Genomic DNA, 25,180 nt, shown 5'->3' with positions numbered 1-25,180 from the left:
ACGAGGGCTCAGGGAGGGAGGTGTTTGTGAGGAGCCAAAGGCTTGTCATTTGGGGATTGAATCTTACAATGTGCAGCAAAATGACCAGGCATTTCTAGGAAACAAAAGTATACTGGCTGTGGGGTTGGGGCATTTTCTACTATACCTGTAGACCCAGTTCCCTGGGAGGCTGTGGCAGGAGGACTGCTTGAGCCCAGAAGTTCCAGACCTGGGTGATATAGTGTGAACTCATCTTTTTATTTTATTTTTTTAATGGAATTCTAGAAAGACAAACATGAAGAAGAGTAATAAAAAAAAATCTCAAATTCATAGAAGGCTTGCATTTAGCAATCATGAAAAATTCTCACATTCAAGGGGAGGTGTGATGGTTGCATCTAGATGTCCCTCAAAGCTTCATGCCCTCATAGGTGGGGCTTTTCAGAGCTCTCAGGATCTACAGTGCATGATACTGAGATTAAGGGTGTTTGGTACTAAATTAGTCCACTGATTGGAATTAGCATAGTTCTGGGTGGCATTACCCCAAGGGCAGGTAGCCTGGATGGGATAAAAGGGAAAGGCTGGCTGCTGCTGCTGCTGCTGGTCTCCTGCCTGCCCCACCATTGACTGTTTCTTCACTGTGATGCCCCTTGGTACTGAACCTCTCCAAACTGAGCCGAAATAAACCTCTCCTTTAGAGTGTCAGGTATCTTGTTCAAGCAATGAGAAAAGTCACCAAGCCAGGAAGTTAAAAAGACTCAGTTAATTAGTAACATCGTGGAATTTACTTGGAAAGTTTAAACTTCGGACCATCAAGAAAGTGAATCTTGTGCAGCCAGCCAGCCCATCAGAGTCAAACTCTGCCCATGGCGGGGTGGGGAGAGCACAGGACAGCAGCCTCTTCAGGGTTGGAGCCACTGCAGTCCAAAATTCCCCTCAACACCTGCATGCTCTTGGCACTGCCAGCTCTGTTTTTTGAAGGGTAGGTACTGGGGAGCCAACCCAGGATGCTCACACTGAGCTACACTTCCGGTCTCCTTTTTTGAGACAAGTTCTTGGTAAGTCATTAAATTGGCCAGGCTGGGCTTAAATTTGGGATTCTCCGGACTGTCTCCAAGAGTGCAGGGATCACAGGTGTATAGTTCCTTACCTGCTTGCCAACACTGTCATTTTAGTTGGCTGACTCTGAATTCGCTTCACAAGGTGGTGCCCTCTGAAAGCCCACATTCCTTCCCCTGGCCTGAACCTTGCTGGTTCTAAGTGCTCTGGGCTGAACTTTGATATCGGTGATGCTTCAGTCTCCATGGGGAGCTCAGGATGAGCAGGTGGACACAGGGGGACTGGACTCACCCTGGGCATCATGACCTGAGTGCATAGAGATTGCCAAGGTCACCAGCTGTGATCAGAGCTGCTCAAACTAGAGAAGGGGCAGGAAGCCAATGTGCTCCATGGAGAGCTAGTGCTACCGTCTTACTTCCCACTCACTGCGGGAGAGTGCCTCAGTCCAGCCCCACCCCTGAACAGCCTGGATTCCCTGTGCTCCTCCTCTCACCCCTCCCAATGGCCTCAAACAAGGTTGCTGAAGCACTTCCCTTGAGGTGTCTGATTTTGAAGGGAATCACACAGCAGGATGTGGAGAGGCAGGCCTGTAGTCCCAGCCCTCTGGGGGTGATTTGGGAGCATCCTCAGTTGCGGTCCAGCATTTTTTTTTAATTTTTTTTTTTCCTGTATTTTAGGGAAGGGTCTACAGGATGTTCAGGGTCTCACTACTAGATCAGACTGGTAGTGATCCACCTGTTTACAGCATCCCAAGAGCCTGGATTACAGGCACGCAAAATCATACCCAGTCTCAATTTCTTTCTCAGTGCGTCCCCGGGTTGGGGCTAGCACAGCAGGCCTGGGGATCAAACCCCTTGATTCTGTGCCTGCTTGCAGGCGCTTTAATCCACTGAGCTATTTGGCCGGCCCTTATAGTCCAGCACTGATAGCTTAGAAAATCAGCCAAGACCCTGTCTCTAACATTTTTACAAAGGAGTATGGGGTATGTGTCAGTAAGGAGGCCCTGGGTTCAGTCTCTAGTACCTCACAAACATATGCCATGCTGTTAATGGTCAATGCACTGAAAGGGAATGAAGACCCACTGATTAATATGGGAGATGGAAGCCAGGGCTTCGCACTTGCTAGGTACGAGCTCTGTCATGGAACTGTACAACCAGCTCTCCTGCTGCCTGAAATGACCTGCAAGGATGAACTGCCTATCTCTTAATACTAAAGTTCTATTAATAGAAAAGAAACTCTGGGAATCGTTCCTGTGTGGGAAGGGAAAGGGAAGCGCTCTGTCCAGAGTGCAGAGCAAGAGAAAAAGCTAGTCCCACCCTGTGCTTGCCTCTGAGACACGTCCCACACTAGGCCACACCCATATGGACTCTGACCCCTCACAGCAAGGTCCCAACCCATGGGCTGCAGAGCTCCCACAAGCTGCAGTGGGAGCTGCACAGCTCTGGTGGAGGACACCAAGGGCTGTGGGTTTTTGTATTGCAACCCGTTGCCTCTTAGGGTCCAGCCCATGGCTGGGATACAGCTCCAGGGCCGCACGGAGTAAGGAGGTGGAGGCTCTGGGTTCTCCCTGGCACCACCACCCCGGGCACATCCACCTTCTCAGCTCAGTAACTTAAAAACCTGGGAGTACGGGTATGCAGGGCACTGACTTTTGCTCTCCAAACCCTCAAAACACCTTCAGGTAGCTGAATAAATGATTCCATCAACTTGGTGCAATACAGTCAGTTGTTTACAAAATATGTTTTAAATAGACATAGAATGGCATGTTATGAGCTAAGATTGTCAAAATAAGATAGAAAAAAAAATATCTTCAAATGTAAGGAGTGGTAGTGCCTAGACGTAAAGTTTTGAATGATTTTTTTGCTTTATTCTTTCCTACATTTCCCAAAATTGTCATGAGTATATTTTTAAAATTTAAAAAAATCAATTTTTAGAATATCCTCTTCCCATATTGTCTTAGCATCTCACTCTTGTGGACCAGGCCACTGGAGGTGCCCATGTGTGTGACTCACCTGCTGCACCACCTCACCAGGTGACTTCCAATGCACAACACAGTGACAACAGCAGCACAAAACACATCACTACAGTGTACTAAAATAAGGTTATTTACTTAAAAATGATACATTGGACATAATCTGTATATAGAACAAAGCAGTTAACGGTAAACTGAATAAGGCACCCTTTAAAGCAGATGCTGTAAAAAATACACTTGGTGTGTTGTGTATCAAAGATCAATCTGGATTTTTGGTGTCTTACAATTGCATAATAAAACTGCTTGTTTTTACCCTTCTCAATGCCTATGTACAGTTTCTCTAAGCAGCTATAATGATATTTTCATTTTGTACAACATATACTACATTTTAGTTTTCAGTGGGAAACGATAAAGTCACTAAAAGAGCTTAAATAATTCCATTGAAGCAGAGGACAGAGCACAGCTAAGATGACCAAGATAGGGCTCACCCTTTGCAAATGCTGAATGCACACTTTCCTAACGGGGGAGCCTGACAGGAGGGTCCACCTGCTGCTGCTCTACACTTAATCTTGTTCTTTTTTTCAACTGTCTATGTCAAACAGGCTGGCCCCAAACTCGCTATGTAGTCCAGGCTGGGCTTCAACTTGCGGTGATCTTCCTGCCTCAGCCTCTGAGGGGTGGGATCACAGGTGTACGCCAGTCCTGGTTCTTGTGACAACGTGCATCTTCCTGCAGGTCCTGCCATGACTCTGCTCACAGCATGGGGGCAAGAAGGCAAACTGCTGCCCACTGTGTTGGCATCTGACATCAGACAACAAGAGTCACCACTTTCCAACAGAACAAGGCTGCAACTATCTTTTGATAAATCAATTTTCTGTGACTGAAGTTGTTTTGGATATTTAGAAATGCTCCAAAACAACCTATGTGGAAAGAAATGTGTTTTAAACTTATAAAACTGGTACTGAGCTAAATTCATCACTATCAGATTTACCTCAGGCCAATAGAGGGTTGCAAATGCATCTGGGGCTTTCATTCTAACCAGAAAAATAGAACCTGAAAATAAAGGTACTGCATATTTGTTAGAGTGAATAAATAGGAATCTGGCACATTCTAGGAAAACATTAACTTAGAGATAAAGGCAATTTCCTAAGTTTGGAAGCCCTATCGGACACAGGCTAGGCAGCTCTGAACTAGGACTGCACTACATGCAGCAGCAAAGGACGACCTGGTAGCCCCTCAAGGCTGTGCTCGGCACACAGGTGCAACAGGCCGGGGTACACATGCAGGGACGGAGGGAGAGTCCTGTTGTAGACATCTGAGGGTGAATTCGAATGCACCTTTAATTCAGGAGCTATCTGCCAACATAGAAACTCACCAAGAGAAATTTCCTTTGACCATTAATTTTGCCTATTTATATTCAGGTAGTCTGTGAGGATTTTTTTTTTTTTTTTTATTAACGTTTTAGTTATTTAAAGGAATAATTGACTGAAATCACACTATTAAAATGCTAAAATTTTAAGTGAGATCAAATAATGGCTTCCAAGATTTTACAAATTATTAATACATCTTCTTGCTGGACTTGAGTATTTTACCTAGTGGATGAGCTTCAAATTTAAAAGGGCAGTACGTTTCATGCAACGTTTTTTGATTAAAATCTCAAAGTTATAAATATGGCAGCATTTGCTTTTTAAAGAACATGTTATGCTAGAGAATGTTTTCACTGACCAAATTTCTAAGGTCAATTCTTGATGTCTTTTAGTAGGCCAAGTTAAAAGCCCATGCTAATGATCTCGTGTTCTGTCATCACTTTGGCCTCCACACATCAACTCACCACTTCTAAGGATGAATCTGTATTTCTTTACGCTTTTTTTTTTTTTTTTATTAAAGTGATCAATGACTTTCAAGATAAAGTTCACCAAGAGAAAAATGAATCAGGTTAACTTGAAGTAAATCAGATCTTATAAGTATACTCTCAGCTCACATGGTGATTTTGATTACAGCATCAGTACTTCTCCAGAATGTGGGAAAAAGGGCCACATTCTGGAACAGTGGATACTCTCAGTACCAAAGTTTACCTGATGAACACTTAAATCTTTATGTTAAATGAAACTTAGGGAACACATGATTAAGGTAAGTATCGACTTGGTAAAATCTGGTATGAGGACAACATTTTAAATATTGGTCTTAAATGACAGTCAAGATTTTGGTGATGGATGGATTATATGCTCCAATTACTCCCACTGAATTTGAACCTTTTTGGCCATGTTGTGATACAAGGAGTTATTCCCTGTTATGTTCAAAGGAAATCGTTTCATTTGATGCTTTCATGATTGGTTATTGGGAATAAGAGACAAGCATTTCGAAGGTGTTACAGAAGCAGAACAACTTTCAGTTACTCAGTGTTCCTCAGATAACAACACCTTTACTATCTATAAAATCGGTACTATTTTACTGAGTGAAAGCTATTGAGTACATACAGAAGTATTGAATACTTCCACCTGGCTCTTCTTCATGTTCACTAGTAAGGGACCAGAAACAAAACCTCAAAAAAAAAAAAAAAATCTCAAATGATTTAGGCATCTAACACATATTAAGAAGGCCGGGAGTGGTAGTCTATCCCTGCAATCCTAATACTTGAAGCAGGCTGAGGCAGGATTCTTGGGAGTTTAAGACTAGACTGGGCAACAAAGTGAGCTCAAGGCCAGCCTGAGCTGCAGGCCAGGCCCTGTCTCAAAGACAAAAACAAACAAAAAAAATTATATTAGGAGTACAGACTGATTTCTGTCAGCTCCAGCACATAAATCTCTAATTGTAGAATCCTTCAGCAAAGGATAACTGAGATGATGTTGTCTCAATGAAGTTCACTAAGTCCTCGGTTTGTTACATTTCTTTGGAAGTTGGCATGTGGCTCTGCACACACCTGCCATCAAGGACAGGAGGGCAGTGCCAGGAGGCAGCTGCTGCCACCTGCATGTGTGCAGGTATATCAAATGTGGCCAGAAAGGAGTGGGGGTGTGCAAGGAAAGCACATCACACACACAACATAAATAACTTCCCTTTTAAAAGTTAGTGTGCATAAAGGATGCAGAACATGATTTAGGCACTTACATTGCTATCAATGCAGCAATCACTTCAATAAGAAGTGGCTGCTTTATCAACATGGTTTGTGGCATTGGAAGCTACTTTGGATAGGCTGCTTTTCATGACAAAAATAATAATTATAAAGAACTTAAAAAGGATGGCAGCAGAAAGGAAAACAGTCCAAATGTGCAGACACTTCAAACTTCTTTTGGCCTTTACAGTAACTATTCTGTTAAAAGATAAAGTTGCAAGGGAAGCTACCTCACTTGCAAGACAAATGGCTGTTATGAACTGGTGACTCTTGGCCACATATTGCATTTTTAAAGCACAAAACCACCAGCCACCAGCATGTTCCTGCGCACACACAGATCACTTTCTTCCAATTCCAAGACAGGCAGCAGAGGAATCCAGGCGTGTGCACACACTGTTATCAGGAGGACTGGAGGCACTACCATCAGCTAAGTAGTTGCCCAAGGAGCACGTAAAGGGCCGACTTACAAAGGCAGAATACAAAGAGATTACATGTCTCAGGTAGAAGGCAAAAGTGTGTACGTCTCCATCTCTGCTGAACTCTTAAGTTTCTTAAGGCTTTCACAGAAAGCACCACTTTAGGAACAGGTAATTCAGCATCCAGAGTTTGACTGGAGATTTAAGAATCAGGAATTGGAGTCTTGATGCAGCTCATAAAAACTCAATTACAAAAGGCATCAAAAACTACACTTGGAACAAAGCTGTCCATACGAGAAAGCTGAAGGCTCTGGAGTCCCAGCCTGTCCCGCAGAGCACTGGCAGAGGAACATTAGCAGCCTGTGAAGGTGAGGGAGGAGGTCCACGCTTGCCTGCTGCTCCATGGGGACAGTCTGGGGCCCCCACGCCTGGCAGGTGTCAGATCTTCACATCCTGGGACTCTACCATCTTAGCAAGTGTCTTCTTGATTCTCAGCGCGGTCAGTCTGGAGGCTGGGTTGTGGGCCCAGCACTCAGACATAAGCTTCAGCACGGCTCGCAGACACTGGAGGAGAGAGCATGCTAAGCCAGAGACCATTTGGTGGTGGCTGCCCCACCCCAGGGCTGAGACCCCCTACCTCATCACTGTTCCAGCGGTTGGACACGAGTGGACGCAGACGTTTGACACACACAACCTCCCGCATGTCCTCATACGATGGGTCACTGGGGACCATGTTGTAGTACGGCAGCTGGTACTCCTCCACGATGCCTACAGTGGAGAAAACACAGTGGGCAGCACATGAGTGTTGGGCAGAGCTCACTGAGCCCAGGACGAAAACTGACTGTCCACATGATAAACAAGCAAGTATGACAGGGATGAAATCTCAAAAGGATGTTTTTCTCTCCCTCTACTGGAGACCTATCACAATGTGACAGAATCCATCAGCAAATGAACTCTGAATATGAATATTCCTTTAAAAAAGATGGCAACAAGAAACACACTTACTTTTGAATTCCAACCGTAATATGATTATATATTTAGATAATTGCTCCTACTTTTACAGAATGGGGGTATAAAATAGAGTCTCACTGTGCACTTCAACCTGGCCCAAACTCATAGTGACCCTTGAGCCTCAGCTTCCCAAGTGCTGGGATTACAGGCATGTGCCACCACACTGGCCGTAGTCTATTCCTACTGATACATGTAGTTTCTTCACTTGTCTTTTGTTAGGCAGGAGACAGAGGGGCTGGCAGTGATGTGCAGCCCTGCTCTCCTCAGGAAGATCATATGGAACATATCCCAGGAACCACACCTCCCCTGTGAGGTAGGGGCACACAGTTCCCAATCTGCAAACAACATGGAGCATGTGAATGCTGTATTCTTTGTGGAACTAGACCAAGGGCCCACAGTGACGGCCTCTAACACAGCTAGGGTGCTGGCTCTGCTGGGGGCTCTATGGGATGAGGCACTCATCCTGTGAAGGTTGCTCTGGGTGGGCCACCTGAGTTCTCTAACCCTGCCCACACATCTCCCTGTACGGTCCTGACCCAGCTTTGTGGCTCTGGGACTGGTGCCCGAGTGCCTAGAAGCACATGGTGTCCCCACCTCCTGTGACGCAGCGGCGGGCCATCTCCCAGATGATCAGGCCAAAGCTGTAGATGTCGGCCATGATGTAGGGCTGGAAGTGGTTCTTGTTCAGGCTTTCATCCAGCACCTCTGGAGCCATGTAGCGCTTGGTACCCACTCTGGTATTCAAGGGCACATCAACTTCATTTGTGTCACTGGAACAGGAAGGACCATGGTCCAAGGTGAGGACAAAGAACAATGTATCTGCTATTTCTGTCCCATCTTATAAAAGTTTTGTGTACGTATGTGCGTATCAGAAATCCTTGGGGCCAGATACATTAGGAAACAGAGCACCTCTGGTTCTGAGGCAAACAGCACGGACACTGTGCAGAGCACAGCCAGTGGGCACAGAGCAGGGCTCTGACCTCTGCTTGGGATGCGGGGAGCAATGGGCCCAGCCAGATGGAGATAATGGGGTCCTGGAGGCAGGGCAGGCCAGGCCAGGGCCTGTTCCCAGGTAAGACCAGGGTCTTTCCAAGCAAGAGTGATGCTGAATAAAAGAGAAAGTGGAGCTAATCCTATCCAAGAAGTGAGTGTGAAAACAAGCAGGAAGAGGAAACACTTACTTTTCTTGCCCTCATGATATATGTAGTCTTTAAGACACAGGACTATACTTTATTCTTCCGAGCAACTCAGTTCTGCTATGGGCAGTGTTTTCCTAATATGCTGACAATCAGAGCCACCTGTTTACTAGTTTGGGAATTTCAGGATGGGGTTTTAGAGTGAAGAGTGGAGGGGCTGGTGAGATGGCTCAGTGGTCTAAAGCACCTTCTTAGAACAAGCTAAGCTAAGCAAAGCACAGGGACCACTGTTCAATCCCCCAGCACCACATGCCAGCCAGCCCCGCCCCCTGGTGGGCTGAGCTGGCCACACACACACACACACACACACACACACACACACACACACACACACACACAAAATAAATAAATGTTAAAAAAAAAAAAAAAAAAGAGTGGAATGCTGGATTGCATGTGCCCCCGGGAGAGCCTATGAGCACAGATGTCCTGTTCCATTATGGGTGCCTGGCAAGCGCAGATGGCCACAACCCTACACTGTTGACAGGAGGGACACCGACGCAGTCAGAGCTGTTTGCAGTCTGGCATTTTAGCTGAGGGCCTGATGTGGATTCTGCAGTGTGAAACGGACCCTGCAACATTACACTCAAGAGTTTCAAGTTTAAAATGGCTTCAGTGAGTCCCTAAATTTTTCTGAATCACCTAGGTTTTTAAAAATTGACATCAAATGACAGTAGAGAAATGGCACTGCTCTGTCCTTATCATAGGGGGCACAACCCTCCCAATGCACCTTTCTGACTGGGTTATCTGCAGTGAACCACAACATCATACATATGCAGTCTCAGCAGCCCCTTCTCTAGGGATCTCTTGTGGAGATATATGCATAAATACTACAGTATTCATTAACATTATTTTTTTTAGTAATAGATACACTGGAGACAACCATAACCTCCACTAGATGAGTCCTCTGTAACAACTTATAGTATGGCTGTCTAACTGAAGATTTTTTCATCTGTTAAAAAGAATAAAGTAAGTGAGGCATGATAGTGCAAACCTGTAATCCCAGCTGCATGGTGGCTGAGTCAGGAGGACTCCAAATTTGAAGCCAGCCTGAGTAACTTAATGAGACCATTTCAAAACAGGACTTTAGGGGCCAGGGAGATGGCTCAGTGGAATAAGCGCTTCCCTGGCAAGTGCAAGGGCCTGAGTTTAATCCCCGGTTCCACAAAAAAAAAAAAAAAAAAAAAAAACCAAAAGGGACTTTATAACACTGAGTTATAACCCCAGCCCCCAAACAGGATTTTAAAATGGGCTGAGGTATAGCTCAGGGACAGACTGCTTGCCTATTTTGTACTAGGGCCTGGATTCATTCCCCAATACTGCCAAAAGAAAACAAACGCTAACAAGAGGTAGATCTATACAAACCAAAATAGAAGGATCATCTATGCCAATAAAAAGCAGGAAATAAAGAATTATGTATAGTGGAATGTGACTGTATAAAAAAACTTCCAAAATGCAAACATATATTTCTATGCCTACGCAATGAACATTCCATATTTTGAGCATTCCCACATCCTGAATACAAGTGGACTGTGAGCATACACACATGTGTCACCGAAGGTCAAAGCCACCATGTACTGCTAGTGGGCTTCACTCTCAGTCCTCTTTTATTTTTCATTTTGAAATGGGGTCTTGCTAAGTCATCTAGGCTGGCTTCACATTTTTGATTCTCCTGCCTCAGCTTCCCAAGTACATGAGATTACAGGTGTATCCTCCTAACAGGCAGGCAAACATCTTTGAGAGAGTAAAATAACTTTCAAACAGTGGTGCACAAAAACTGCCCACCTGTTGAATTTAACTGCAAGGCCCAGATCAGCAATACAGCAACTTCCATTTTTTTTGATGAGGATGTTCTTGCTCTTGAGGTCTCGATGCGCGATTGCAGGCTTCCCTTGGGTGCCGTAAATCTCTGTGTGGAGGTGGCACAGACCACAGGCGGCAGAGTACGCCAGCTTGAGCAGGGCTCTGGTATCCAGTGTAGCGCACTTCAGGAAGTCATACAGAGACCCATTTTCGTGGTAATCAGTGATCAGGTAGAGCTGCGTCCAGGAACCTGTGCCTTTAATGTCTGCAGCTATGAACCCTGCGGTAATGAGTGGGAAAGATTAGCACTTACCAGAGGGGCAGAGGAGTCATGAGTGCGCAGGGCACTATGGCAACTGAACCACTATGTGCAGACAGAAATGATTTAATTTTGCCCAGCAGGATCTCCTGAGGGTGCTCCTGGAGTGCTGTATGGGTTCAACAGTGTTACCCCAAAAACTTAGCCAATGGGATCCTGTGACTGTGACCCTGTTTGAAAACAAGTCTTTGCAGAAGGGACCAGGCTAAGGCAAGCAGGTTCAGAGTAGCCCTAATTCTAACTAGTGTCCTTTACAATGGCAGCATGGACACAGGCACACAGGAAAGAGGTCAAGTGACAGCAGAAGACTGGAGCATTGTCCCTAAGCCAAAGATTACTCACAGCCTGATCTTGACTTCGTGCATGTGAGACTCACAGAATAACTCTGTGCTGCTGTGAGCCACCCTGCTCACGGACATATGTCACAGCAATAGGAAAAAAAGGGGAGTGCCTGTCAGACACACAGCAATGTGCTATGCACTCTCTGGAGAAAGGGGTAGGGAAGTGAAGTGGTAGCTGAAAAGAAAACTCAGGCGACAACATCCACTCGTGTGCCCTAGCTGATGGCAACAAACCTAAATCACCACTGCTGTGGAATGAGGTGAGAAACATACACACTGAACCCAGAACACACAGGGGACCTGCACATTTGGGTGTCAAGCTTACAAAAAGCAAACTGCTTAAACACACAATTATACCAATGTGTACTTAGAGGCATCCTAGAAAACTACTTGGGGCCTCTGTATAGACGGGGTTTTCATGACTGTAGGAGTAAGTCCGCACATGAGCATCACTATCCGCTCTCTCCAGTTGGGTACCAAGCACATGTGCATAGTAAGTACCAGGGCCCCACACCGACCCTGCCTGAACACAGAGGCCAAACATGAGGACACCTACCAAGTATATTCTCATGGCGCATCAGCACTGTCTGGTAGATCTCTGTTTCTCGGAACCAGCTTGCTTCTTCAGTGGTAAAAAATACTTTGACTGCCACCTTTTCTCCACGCCATTTACCCATCCACACTTCTCCATATCGGCCTTTTCCAACCTGCCGAACCATCTGAATCTGTTTGGCAATAGTTCGCTGAACCTTTACAGGACAAAATACAAGGTTTGAGGTCTTGATAAAAAGACAAAGGGTATGAAAGTCCATGCCATCAAGAGACTAGTATGTCCAACCAACAGACTACAGTGCTACAATGCATAACATACTTATGTGAAGAAACAACGTATGAACAATGTATCCTAAAATCACCCAAGACAGGTAATCCAAGCAAAAACAGTCATCTGAGGCAGACCTGGCCTACCTACAGCAAGCGTGCTGCAAAGCAAAGACCTGCAAGTGTCTGTATGTGAAGCCTGCTCTTTCTCACTGTTCTGGGAAGCCTCAAACTATCAATCTGTGCATCAACCCACACCACCCAGCTTAGGCTGCAGGAAACTTGAAGCATGGTGAGAAACACAAAGTGTTTGTGGCTTTCGGTGTAGCAAACCTGAAATGATAGTTATACTCCTAACCATTCTCTAAGACCCAGAAGCTCTAGCCCAGCCCTGTCCATTCTGATCACCAACCTGTACTTCTTCCTCCCATACTCATTTTTTACAGTGATCATTTCAGTCTTATTTCTACATGTCTGAAGCTTGGTCATTACTCAGAGAACAAAGGTATCTATTTGCAACAAAACCTCCAGAACAGTAAGTGCTTTTCCTTTTCATTTCAGTGCTCAGAACATAGCATTCAGGTGGACAGGAATGTATCTGCAGGGCAAGGGCCATCCATGCAGGGCATGGTGCTGAGCAGCTCCTGGCTCCATCCCCAACACCACACAGACTCACTGCATGCACCACCATTATCCTTTCATAATTTTTTAAAAGGACTATTATGGTATGATTTATGTACAACAAAATTTTCCCCTGGCACTAAGGTTTTTTTTGTGGAACCAGGGATTGAACTCAGGTCCTTGTACTTGCCAAGGAAGCACTTATTCCACTGAGCCATCTCCCCGGCCCTCCCCTGGCACTAAGTTTTGACAAATACAGACAACCAACCCCTAGGACTACATTTAAGATAGAGACCATTTTCATCTCCTAAGAAAGTTCCCATACTCCCCAGCCCTGGTCCCCCTGGCCCAGTTTCTGCTGCTATCTATAGAACTGCCCTTTCTGAAGTGTCACCCAGAGAGATGTACATGACATGTAGCCTCTGTCTGGCTTCCTTCATGGAGCACAAAAGGCTTTGAGTGACCATGCTGCTGATGCAGGTATTAGAGGTTCGTTCCTGTTTGTTATGAGTCTTTTGTTCTGTACGAATATGTCCTGATTTTTTTTATCCATCTACCAGCTGGTGGACTTTGGGGCTGTTTCTTTGATGTTTTTGAGATAGGGTCTCGCTACATAGTGGGTACTGGCCTTAAACTCACTTACGTATCCCAGGCTGGTTTCAAACTCACAGCAATCCTGCGTTAGCTTCTCGAGTGCTGGGATTACAGGCATGTACCACCTTACCTGGCCTGACCTAGCCTCCTTTTTCTCTATATATCACATCTCTTTCTTGCTTTGGGCTCTATCTTACTTATTCTATTTTTCTTGGTTTGCAGTTTATTTATTTTTTGAAATAGGATCTTGCTAAATTGCTAAGTAGCCTAGTCTGGGTTGCTGTTCTGCCTCAGCCGTGTGATTGCTGGGATAGTAGTTATGCACTATTATACCAAGCTGTATACTTCTAACTTTTAAGTCATTTAATAATAATTCCTCCAATCTTCAGTGATGGTCCCACCCGCCTTCACAGGAGGACGCTTCCTACCTCTGAGCCTGCCTCCATCCCAGGAAACACTGACTCACCAGTAAGGGCAGTCCAGACCCACTGCCAGAGCTCTGTGACTGGTCAATGAGGTCTTTCAAAGATTCTCCCACTGGAATAAATGCTTCATCCTGTTCCAAATCACGATTGTAGCGACGTCTGTTTGAGATGCTCTTGCAATAGTGTCTTTTAAAAGGCAGAAAACAATCTATAGTAAAGTTCTAAGACCATACAATTCTGAGCTGATTTCCTGAAGTTTCCCACACCATCACCTTCCCTTGGGTATCACCATACACCAATCAGTCTTGCTATGGAAAACACCCCATGTTATACATCAGGAATGGCACTCACGCACTAGGCTGAAGCAAGAAGGTTCATGGTATGCTAGCAGTTAAAAATCAGATCAAGTAGTATGTAAAGTACCATCCAGACTGTTACAAAAGTTTTGCTTTTTTTTTTTTTGTTAACTTTAACTTATTTGATACAGGGTCTCATTTCATAGCTCAGAGGCCAGCATGGCATGTGGTACCAGGGATCGAACTCAAGTCCTTGTGCTTGCCAGGCAGGCACTCAACCTGCTGAGTTACTTCCCCAGCCCTACTTCTTCTTACACATATAAAATATCAGAAAGAGTATACAGCATAGGATTACTGACTTTCTACTGTAGAGGTTTTCATCTGTGTTTACAACTATATTGTGCTAAAATGAGTAATGAATATACTTGCATTTCAGAAAAAAAGAACGCTTATAAAACTCAGCCCTTTGCAGTACAAGTTGCCTGTATTTTTAACTTGCAATCTGCCATCTGGCTGTTTTGCTACACAGGAGAGGTTTGTTTTGTTGGTACTGGGGACTGAACTCAGGGTCCTTGCACTGAGCTGCTTCCCTAAATCCTTTAAATTTTTTTTATTTGGTGACAGGCTGGCTTGAATTTGCCATCCTCCTGCTTCAGCTTCCCAGAGTGCTGGGAGTACAAGTGTGCATCACCATACCTGGAGCATAGTAGAGTTGTATTCTTACGTAGCTAATATTTTTTTTTAGCTAATACTATTCTCCCCCGCTCTCCATTATGTATTTGCTTCAAAGTTTTGTGTCAGCCTCAGGAAAGTCTTCCAAACTCAGAGGTTTATTTACCTATATACATGCATAATTCTGATCTTGCTCAAATTTATTTCAGTGCAGGAATTGTTCCAAATTCATTGCCCCCATCTATTAGTGTTACTTAGTCTCAAATCCATTTACTGAATAATACATCTTTCTCTTTAATGATATGGAAAAACCATACTTTGTATTTTATTTGATTTTTTAAGACAGGTTTCACTGTGTAGCTCAGGATGGCCCTAAATTCACTTTGTAGCCCAGGCTGGCCTTGAATTCTCAGTGACCTTCCTGCCTCAGCCTCCCAAGTACAGGGATTACAGGTGTGCACTACTATACCTGGCTCTCCTCAGTGATCTGAAATGTTACCTTTATAATATACAAAACTTGTTAACCTTTATACTATCCTATTATGACAATGTTTTATTACTGAAATTTTTTGGTAGGGGTGTCTCCCCTTATTACTCTTTGACAACTGCCTTCTAAAGTAAGTATAAACATTTCTGAAGCTGCCACAATATAAGGCAGCTGGTTTCTAGGGATCAGGTATAAAAATTCAGATATAGGCTGGCCAGATAGCTCAGTGGACTACAGCACCTGCTTAGGCAGAGTGCAGTGGCTAAGGTTTGATTCCCTGGAGTGCTACGCGGGCCCTGCCCCCAGGGCGTGCTGAGATCGCAATTGAGACTGGGCGTGGTGGCACGTGCCTGTAATACCAGTGCTTGGGAGGCTAAAAAAACGGGAGACTCACTAAGAGTATAATCTATATACTGAGGTCCTATAGACGCTGTACAAAAAAAAAAAATCAAGGCATAACAAAGCTCACTATTTCATAAACAAGAAAACTGTGAATATATAGGAACAAAGAAGTATACAATTGTGTCCAATTAATAGGTAGTAAGATTTTTTTCCTTTTAAGAAAACCAGTCTAGGGCTGGGGAGACAGCTCAGTGGTCTAAGTGCCTGCCTGGCAAGTGCAAGGACCTGGGGTTTGATCCCCAGGTACCAAATGCCATGCTGGCCCCTGAATCCCAGGTGTGCTGTCTGCCCACCGAAACTAGGCATAGTGACACACGACTATAATACCGGTGCTGTGGAGGCTGAGACAGGAAGAGCCTGAGGTATATAGTGAGACCCTGTACCAAAGAAAGAGTGAGGGAGGGAGGGAGGGAGGGAGGGAGGGAAGAAGAGAGAGAGGGAGGGAAGGTAGGAGAGAGAGAGGGAGGGAGGGAAGGAGAGAGAGAGGGAAGGAGGGAAGGAAGGAAGGAGGGAAGGAAGGAGGGAGGGAAGGAAGGAGGGAGGGAGGATGGACAGACAGATGAGTCTGGTTAACTTGGGATATTACTAGAGAATACAAACATAACAGTTTCTGAATCACCTACAGCAACCAGTGATTTTTAGCAATAGCTTTAAAAATAACTGTCAATATCTAATAATTAAAGTATTTTATATCAAATCAAGCATCTTCTTACTTGTAACAAAAGCAGCTGGAGAAGATGATCATAGCAATTATGCAGATGGCCATGGAAATGAGCACGACCAGCCACCGAATGCTGCCATCAAAAAATGGACCTGCCAATGGAGGTAGATAATGAAATAAACAGCATCTCTCCACCAAATTCATTAAAAGAAAAAGCAACACCACATGCTAAATTCCAGACAGCTTAAAGGTTACTACTAAAACCACAGAAAATATGTATCAGAGAATCACGGCTAACCTACCCATAACGACAGGGGGCAGTGTAGGCTGCAAATACTGGTTACACAAATTGGTCCGACAACATTCTATTGTCCGGCGAGGCTGGGCTTTTGGAGAATCCTAGGAAATCAATGATAAAATTAGAAAGTTTGATATATTAACTGATAATGAGCTTTTTAAATACTGATAAAATACAATTTTTAATTCAGTGAGTGAAAAGCATCTGGAAATTCAAAATTATTAAAAAATTAAAAGTTTATGTTGAAATTCTGTTGCAAAGGCTGTTAAAATGGGTTTCCTTTAAAAGATTATAGGCTAGATTGGGAAACAGTTCCTATAAAGGGATAAATAGTAAACATGGTAGGCTTTTGGGTCATGTGGTCCATTTTGTAACTATTTAACTCTGATCATGGCTTCAATGTAATAATAGAGAAGACATGTACGAATGAATATGGCTGTGTTGCAATAAAAATTTATTTACAAAAAAAAATTAAAAATAAATAAAAGATTATAGGCTAGAGAAGGGGATACAGCTTAGTAGCACAAGCACCTGCCTGGCAAGCACAAGATTAAGTTTGATTTCCGGTGCTAAATAAATTATTTAAAAATTATACTGTAAATGCAAATAGCCTATTAAAACACTACTCATTTAATTACACAAATTTTTTTATTGTTTTCTTTTATTAATATGCATATATTAATATATTAGCATATAAGCTGTTTTTAGTAAAGAAAAGTGACTTAAGTCATGGTGGCTATTCCTAGAAAAAGATATGTAATAAATTTTATAATGATAAATTAGTATGAAAAATGTAACTACACATTAGTATTTTGGTGTTGTTTTTTGGTTTTTTTTTTTTTTTGCGGAACCAGGGATTGAACTCAGGCCCTTGGGCTTGTCACACAAGCACTTATTCTACTGAGCCATCTCCCCGGCCCTTCACATTAGTGTTTTGACTTGGATGAGGTTTACAATCAGACTAAAAAGAAGAAGACCTAATCCAAAGACTAGTGAAGAGGTAATCGAGTACATAAAAGGTACTATTGTAGAGTCTGCACCTAACAGTTATGATAAACTTAATGAACTTGATGTAGAATCAAATTGAGGCACACATATGTGAGACAGAAAGAGAGACAGAGAGAGAGAGCGAGAGCGAGAGAGAGAGAGCGCAAAAGACAGAAATACTATTGCTGAGAACCTGGTAGAGACCACCAACCAAATAGGAGATGGGTTCCTAACTGGTCAGAACAATGGCCCAGTCACAAAAGAGAATCAAGAATTATCTGTGATGTTTATCTGAGTAGCAATTCAACATAAGCAAGCTGAATACCCTCAGTTCAGCACTGCTTAGAAGAGCCAGCCTGGATCAACATACTAATAGAAGGAAACTGTCATTTTTATAATAGTAGCAAGAATATAAAGAGTAATCAGCCACACTATCATATCAGATGGCCAGAAAGGAAAAGCATCATTATACTCAGGTCTGTCTTTACAGAGAGGAACACAAACCTATGATGAAATTTCCTTTAGAATGATGCTTAAGGACATTTGAATATCTCTAAGAGGTTTATTTTTTTAACTGACTGTTTTTACTTTTTAAACAAAATTTCCTTTGAAATCATACAAAGAAAGAAGAAAACAGGTATATCGGGAGTTATTTTAGAGATTCTGAGGGCTGGGGATAAAACTCAGCAGCCCAGTGCCTACCTGGCAAGCGCAAGATTCTGAGTTCAACTCCTGGTACCAAAAAACAAAACACAACACCATGATATGATCACAGATGTAGCTAAGACAACAGAGGATGGGATGAAGAGCACATGATTAAAGATGAGTAACAGAAGTGTCAAGTATCAAGGAATAGTTCCAGGAAGCCTGCAATGAGCTCAGCCTTGCAAAAGACAAAGTGTGATGGAAAAACCAAGTAAGAGCTTCTCTGTCAGTGCAAGTAGAAAGACTACCAAGTGATATTGTTCACCCACCCGGGGACGAAGGAAGACAAGGACATGTAATTCTTCAACTTCTGTTATTCTGTCCTCTCTATCAGGGCTGTTACAGGAATTAAGAAAGCAGACTAAATACCAGAGAGTGGGAACTGATAGCCCAGAAGTCTGAAGAGATCTTACGAAGTTCTTTGTGTTCCGCATGAGTTCACATCTTCTAATCTAGTGAGTCATACTCCTGGAAGATGAGAACACTTACTCATGAGAGAGTCATTAGACAGGTATAATTTTGATTTTTGGAAACAAGGAGTGTTGGAAAATAGAGAGCTGAAAGTCTTACTACTTTTCACTAAAAGGCAAAGGAAGATTTTGGCAACAGATTGAAGGCAGCATGGTATCATAGAAAGAGCAAGGATTTTGGAACCCATTTAAATACTAGCTTTACCACTTGTTCTCTTGTGGCCTTAGGCATCTTACCTCTCTCTGGGCTTTAGTTTCCTCTGCTAAAAAATATAGCACACAAAATACATGCCTCACTTGCCCAACACCCTGGGTTCTATACCTAGTACTGGGGGAAGGGGAAGCTGCCTTACAGAGTAACTGGAAGCAATAACACAGGTATCTACCAAATATTTAGCATCAAATGCAAAGAGTATGTAACAGTCCTCCTCTAACAAGCTTGACATAAATCATAGATAAGATTCTAGAATACCCCAAAAGGGCTGGGAAACCCTAGAAGACTAGCTAGGCTTCACCAAGAAGCAACAATACCAGAATCACCATGCATCTTTTTTAATGCAGTTTACCAATCTATCCAGTGGGTAAAAGTAATTAGAAGTTACCTACATCACTACCACTACTACCATTAGTAGTAACATTACTATTACTACTACTACTACTACTACTACTACTACTACTTCTACTACTCTCTTGTTTCTAATCGGTGCTTCGAATTAAACTCTCATAAATAACAGCCAAGCACTACCACCAAGCCATATTGCTGGCCCATGGCTGTCTAGATGATGGAATTGGGGTGACACAACTTTTCCCTTTCCGCACTCCCTACACTCACTGTCTTCATTCTCTACAAGTCAATTTGTAGCTCCAGACTTAGGGGGAATAAAAATCCTTGTGGGAAAAAAACTCACTTGGCATTGATAAAGTGGAAGATTCTAACTCAAGGGAACTTACTCTGTGTGCTTAGGCACAAAGAAGGACACAGCACAAGCCAGGCTCAGCAACAGAGACAGCAGCTGGTGGGAATGGAAGCCCAGCATTGACCCTCACATCTGTGCTGACCCACACTTGCACCCATGCATGTAGCAAGCACTGTTCTCTGGCACGTGGAATTGGCAAATGTGAACAATGTTTGCAAGATATGCAGAAAACTAGGTAATACTGTATTGGTTGGATGTTTTTATATGGAAACTCATAAACAAAATTATAAAACAACAATGGATGCTTCACTTTTTTTTTGTACCAGGAATCAAACTCAGGACTTGGCACTTGCCAGGTATCCTTCACATTTTAAGGCTGACATCTAGAATTTTTTTAAATCACAAATTTAAGTAACTACATAGAATGTATTAACTTCTGGCTGAAATTACACAATGACACCTACAAATAGAACTGTTGCCTCATTCTGTAATCTATTCAGTGAGTCTTAATAGTACAGCTTTTTTTTTTTTTTTGGTGGAACTGGGGATTACCCTTGCCCAGGAAGCACTTATTCTACTGAGCCATTTCCCGGCCCAATAGTACAGCAATTTTGATGGTCACTGTCATCATTTAAAAAAATAAATGAAATAATGCTTCTTATCACAACCGGAAATTTTATATAGGAACTCCTATTTCCTTACAATGTTTCTGACAATAATTATGCTCAAATTTTATACTATATTTTAATATGTAATTCTCCATATCACTATAAGTATGTTAGATTCTTTTATTTCCTGAGACTGTTTCTAAATCTTAAAAATTTTCTACCTTAACACTAGTTACTATTAGTCTAAAATAAGATGTATTAAAATCTTTTTCTTTTGACCAGCACCAGATGTTTCATTCACATAAACAGATGATCACAATAACAATTTGCCACCCCCACGGTCCTAAATCTTGATTATTTGTAATAAGTCTAAATTTGATTATTTGTAATAAGTAGAAATAAGTGTGCTCTGGTGAGGAAAAGAAGCAGGGGCTAAGTAACCCTTTAGCACATGCTAAAAATCCCCAGAGTGAACCCACAACCAAAAATTCTCTCCCATGATCTAGCAATCCACCAATTGTGGTTGGTGATCTACTTATTACACGAAGCAACCACAGAGTAACTACTTGAAAGCTGACCGTACCAGGGGCAGCTGAGGTCACTGTGAACTATTATTTTCACTGGGCTGGGACTAGAGGGTGCGGGGAGGAATGTAGGATTTGAAACATTTTTCTGATTAAAGAGCTATTATCTTGAGGAGGGATTAGAGCTATTCTCTAAAGTCCAAGTAGTCAGTGAGGAAAAGAGATTTACAGTCTTGCCGAGTGGGCAACTCCCAGAGTTAATCAAAAAGTGGAAATATACAACGTGGAAGGTTTGTAGCAATCCCGTGTAATGTGAATAATATAATTTTCTGGCAAAGCTGAGGCTTTAAATGTGCCTTAAGAGTTCTATCTGCAGCTATTTTCAAACACACTGGCAGACTGTCCAGAACTCTGACGTGAGCACATCTGTAGCCAGAACTGGCAGGACATTAACAACTACCAACCCTCAGCATCCCTTGGCCACTGCTTTTAAGGTAACCCCACTGATACAGGAGGTTACATTTCTAGCCCTAGCTGCTCATCATCCTGAAGTCTTTCTCAGTAGCCTCTATTACCCACATCATTGCTCTGCAGTCAGGACTGCCTAGAATCACTTAACATATTTTCAATATAGAATGACCTAGGACTCCAGCAAGCACAATCCCTTTACTTGCAAAGAGGTGTACCTCCTGCAGGACAATTTCCCCTGCACACACACAGTAGGTACACTTCTCCAGAGGACATGCTGCTGCTGCTATGGACCCCATATTAGAGCTCACCTTGCACTGAAAATCAGATCCTTCATATTTCATGCATCCTGAAGCTAATGTGGTTTCTCCTTGGTCATCTTCTTCTATGATGGCAAAGCAATGTCCATTAGTTCTGAGAGGGAATAAAAGAACAATGTGGGCTGGTGAGATGGCTCAGTGGTCTAAAGCACCTACTTAGAACAAGCTTAGCAAAGCACAGGGACCGGGGCCAGGGAGATGGCTCAGTGGAATAAGTGCTTGCCTGGCAAGTGCAAGGGCCTGAGTTCAATCCCTGGTTCTGCAAAAATTAAAACAAAACAAAACAAAATAAAATAAAATAAAATTCCTGGTTCATGTGAAAAAGTTCATTGATAGAGGCACAGATGGATTCAGTGACACAACTTATGTCTAGTTAACTATCTTGTTAGGGCCGGGGAGATGGCTCAGCAGGGTAAGCGCTTGACTGACAAACACAAGAATCTGAGTTCAATCCCCGGTTCCGCAAAAAAAAAAAAAAAAAGTACAAAGACAGCAAAGCACAGGGACCACAGTTCAATCCCCCAGCACCACATGCCAGCCAGCCCCGCCCCCTGGTGGGCTGAGCTGGCCACACAGACACACAAATAAATAAATAAATAAATAAAATAAAATGAACAATGTAATTTCACATCAGAAAGTACTAACAGGAAATAAATGTACATGATCACATATAAACAAGCTACACAATATAAAGGTAGGAAGATTAAAATAGTAATATGTAGCTGGATATGGTAGCGCACACCTGTAATCCCAGCACTCAGGAAGCTGAGGCAGGAAGGTCATTGCAAGTTCAAGGCCAGCCTGGGCTACAAGTGAATTCAAAGCCAGCCTTAACTGCATAGTGAGACCCTGTCTCAAACACACACACACACACACACACACACACACACACACACCCAAAAAAAACAACCACCAAAATAAAAGTTATATAAATCAGATGTGAATTGGAAATTCACAGGAAAAAAAACAACAAAGTTAATCATCACAATGTAATTTTTATGTATCTGTGAACTGTTTCAGCCAATTAAGCAGGAGGCTGTGGGTGAATCTTTTGAGTTTCTTTTTGGTAATTTACTTTAAAATTTTTTTTCTACAATGAGCATCACTAACAATGTAATACATGCATTAAACAAAATGTTAGAAATATACTAGTTTCCTTTAATTTCCTTTAAAAGGCTATATTACAATGTAACTCATAAAATAACCATGAATCACTTCATATTAACAATGTTCCTATATTTGAAGAAAAGCCAAATAGCTCACCATATCGAAGGGTCTGCTTAGGTTTGATGCCCAGTGTGCTGAGCTGGCCCTCCCCCCCACCCCTCCCACCCCCACCCCCGGGTGCACTGAGACAGCGACTGAGTCTGGGTATGGTGACACACACCTGTAATCCCAGCTCTTGGGAGGCTTAACACAGTCTGATCTACATAGTGAGACCCTGTAGACCCTATACTAAATACCCAAAAAGAAAGAAAGGAAAAAAAAAAAAAAGCCTTTGGCTCTTTGGAAAGACACCATATATAATTTTAAAAACTCAGACAATTTTAACAATTCTTAAAGTAGCACTAAGTGCACTCCTCCTAACTCTGATGCACTGCTCCAAATACTTACATGCATGTGTTATTAACAGCATCATCCGGACAGTGTCCTGAGCAATAGCACTTTAAAAAAGGCAAGGTGTCCTCCGGTGCTAAGGTCACTCCGTTCTCTGCCTTCTTAGGGTCAGAGTCCGACTTCACCCCGGTGCCATGGAGCATGCTGTCTAGATTCTGTCCTGTGTCAAACATGTAAGGTATCAATACAGCTTTTCTGGAGAGCTGGTCATTTATGAGTTCCAATGAGGAAAGTTTCTAATTCACTATAGTAACTGAAGCTTATTAACATTTATTAGAAACTCTTACACACAGAATTACTATACCAATTACTCTGCGCTGTACAGAGATGGCTACATCATAAACTTTGCATTAATGAAGACAAAACACACAGTAAACATACAGTGATAACTTTGAGGAAGGCACAAAGTGGAGAGACTTCAAGGAAGGCCAAGATAATTTCCAATCACTAGAAATAGACAATTTATAATTCTTTTCTCTTAACTCTTTAAAAAAAATTTTTTTTAAAGTATTTTCCCACCAATGACCCAGGGCACTCCTGGGGGCACTGTGCTCAAAAGAATAACTGGGAAGGCCAAACAGATAGGAGACACATGCCTGGCTTCCATCATGAATGCTGAACAAGTGTCTCACTCAGTCACACTGGTAAGGAGAAACGTCACGCACCCCACATACTGAACATGGACGGGAGCGCTGCCAAGTGTTTCTGTAGTATGAAAAGTCCTAGAATACTTCTTGAATGTAGGAGATAAAATCCTCAGTTACATCTTGGGGCTTATATTATCTCAGATATTTATTCAACAGAACATTAACTAGGATCTCCTCTGCAATAGCAAAGAACTAAATGCTGAAAGTATAAAGACATGTTATTAAATGATGGACTTAAGAAATTTAGTTAGAAACAAACATTAATGAAATGGTGATAGAATACAAAGGTGTCATGCACATAGAATAAGCCAGTAACTGAAACTTTTGTGGGGTCTTATGATGAGACCTGCACCCTAATGCAGATGCACAGGTTTCATTGGCAGAGGCTGGCTGTGGGAAAGTAGCCAGCCAGAGTCTGGCCAAAGTCCTTCTGGGGACAGAGCCCACAATGCTTTCGCATCACCTTTTTATTGGTGCTTCCTCGACTTACTTCTCTAGCCATGACTTAATCTTGTCTTAAATTGAATGTTTGTCTTGTTTTAAACTTAATCTCACTCAAATCTTCTGACTCACCCTCCAAAATATATCCTCATCTTTCTGTTTTCCTCCAAACCCACTGCTATTCCCTAGGTCCATCTTCTGCTATTTCCACCAACAAATGGTACCTCTGTAGCACCTCCATTCTTTACTGGCCTTGCCCTTTCCAGCTACCACAGCAGCCAGAATTAAATCTGATAATGCAACTCCTTCATTCCATCCTGCAAGGCCAAGCATAACCTGGAGATTGAACACTTGTCCACCTCCACCTTGCAGCATGGCCACCTTGATCTTCAGTACTCCCCAAACATGTCAATCCCTTCCCACCTACAAGTCCTGTGTGTCAGCAAAGTACAACACCATGAGGCTTCCAATGGGCTGGGGATATTCGTCATACTGCAAAACCAAACAAAATTTAAAAGCCTACACGCTCAAGTGTAAATCTCAGGGAAACACAAGAATACATAGATACAGAGAAAGACACTCGACTATATATAGGTACACATATTTAATGGTTCTTTGTTGTCAATGACAGTCTTAGGAATTGATAGTTTCACTAGATTTTTATTCCTGAATTCTTTCTACTTTCCTAGTAATTTACGGGTTTATCCTATGAGGACAAGGAACTCCTCCTTCCCCAATTGTAAATGGAGCATACAAGAGAACTCAGATGTCAAAGGCCAGAGAACTGGAGAGCCTAATGTGAGAGCAGGATCAGTTTTCCCAGTGCATTCTTACACAGCTGCACAGCTGATTAAATAAACAGCAGAAAGACATTAGCAGAAGCAAAGTGGACAGCACAGATGTATGACAAGTGTTAGCTGTGCAGGCCACACAATCTCTATGCAACTCTGCCAACAAAATGCATAATCAGCCAGACAATGTTAAGCAAGTGTGACCATA

At 42.7% G+C, this 25,180-nt stretch overlaps 1 protein-coding gene across 1 annotated transcript in view; it reads right to left on the bottom strand.

Annotated features, from left to right (window-relative positions):
* Positions 1-4,441: 4,441 nt before the first annotated feature.
* Positions 4,442-25,180, bottom strand: part of Bmpr1a (bone morphogenetic protein receptor type 1A) — a 45,675-nt gene continuing 24,936 nt past the window's right edge. Inside the window, exons 3-12 of the mRNA XM_004641237.2 lie at positions 23,091-23,253; positions 21,468-21,570; positions 16,482-16,578; positions 16,232-16,331; positions 13,703-13,847; positions 11,759-11,951; positions 10,525-10,822; positions 8,141-8,316; positions 7,173-7,303; positions 4,442-7,099 (exon numbers count right to left, since the gene is read on the bottom strand). Of these exons, the coding sequence (XP_004641294.1) occupies positions 6,974-7,099; positions 7,173-7,303; positions 8,141-8,316; positions 10,525-10,822; positions 11,759-11,951; positions 13,703-13,847; positions 16,232-16,331; positions 16,482-16,578; positions 21,468-21,570; positions 23,091-23,253 (1,532 nt within the window). The 3' untranslated portion in view covers positions 4,442-6,973. The remainder of the gene's footprint in view (positions 7,100-7,172; positions 7,304-8,140; positions 8,317-10,524; positions 10,823-11,758; positions 11,952-13,702; positions 13,848-16,231; positions 16,332-16,481; positions 16,579-21,467; positions 21,571-23,090; positions 23,254-25,180) is intronic.

This window comes from Octodon degus, unplaced genomic scaffold, assembly GCF_000260255.1.
Source record: "Octodon degus isolate 3935 unplaced genomic scaffold, OctDeg1.0 scaffold00132, whole genome shotgun sequence".
In the NCBI taxonomy this organism is placed as follows: domain Eukaryota; kingdom Metazoa; phylum Chordata; class Mammalia; order Rodentia; family Octodontidae; genus Octodon; species Octodon degus.
The sequence above is the reverse complement of the archived record's forward strand: the minus strand, read 5'-3'. Positions and strand labels throughout refer to the sequence as shown.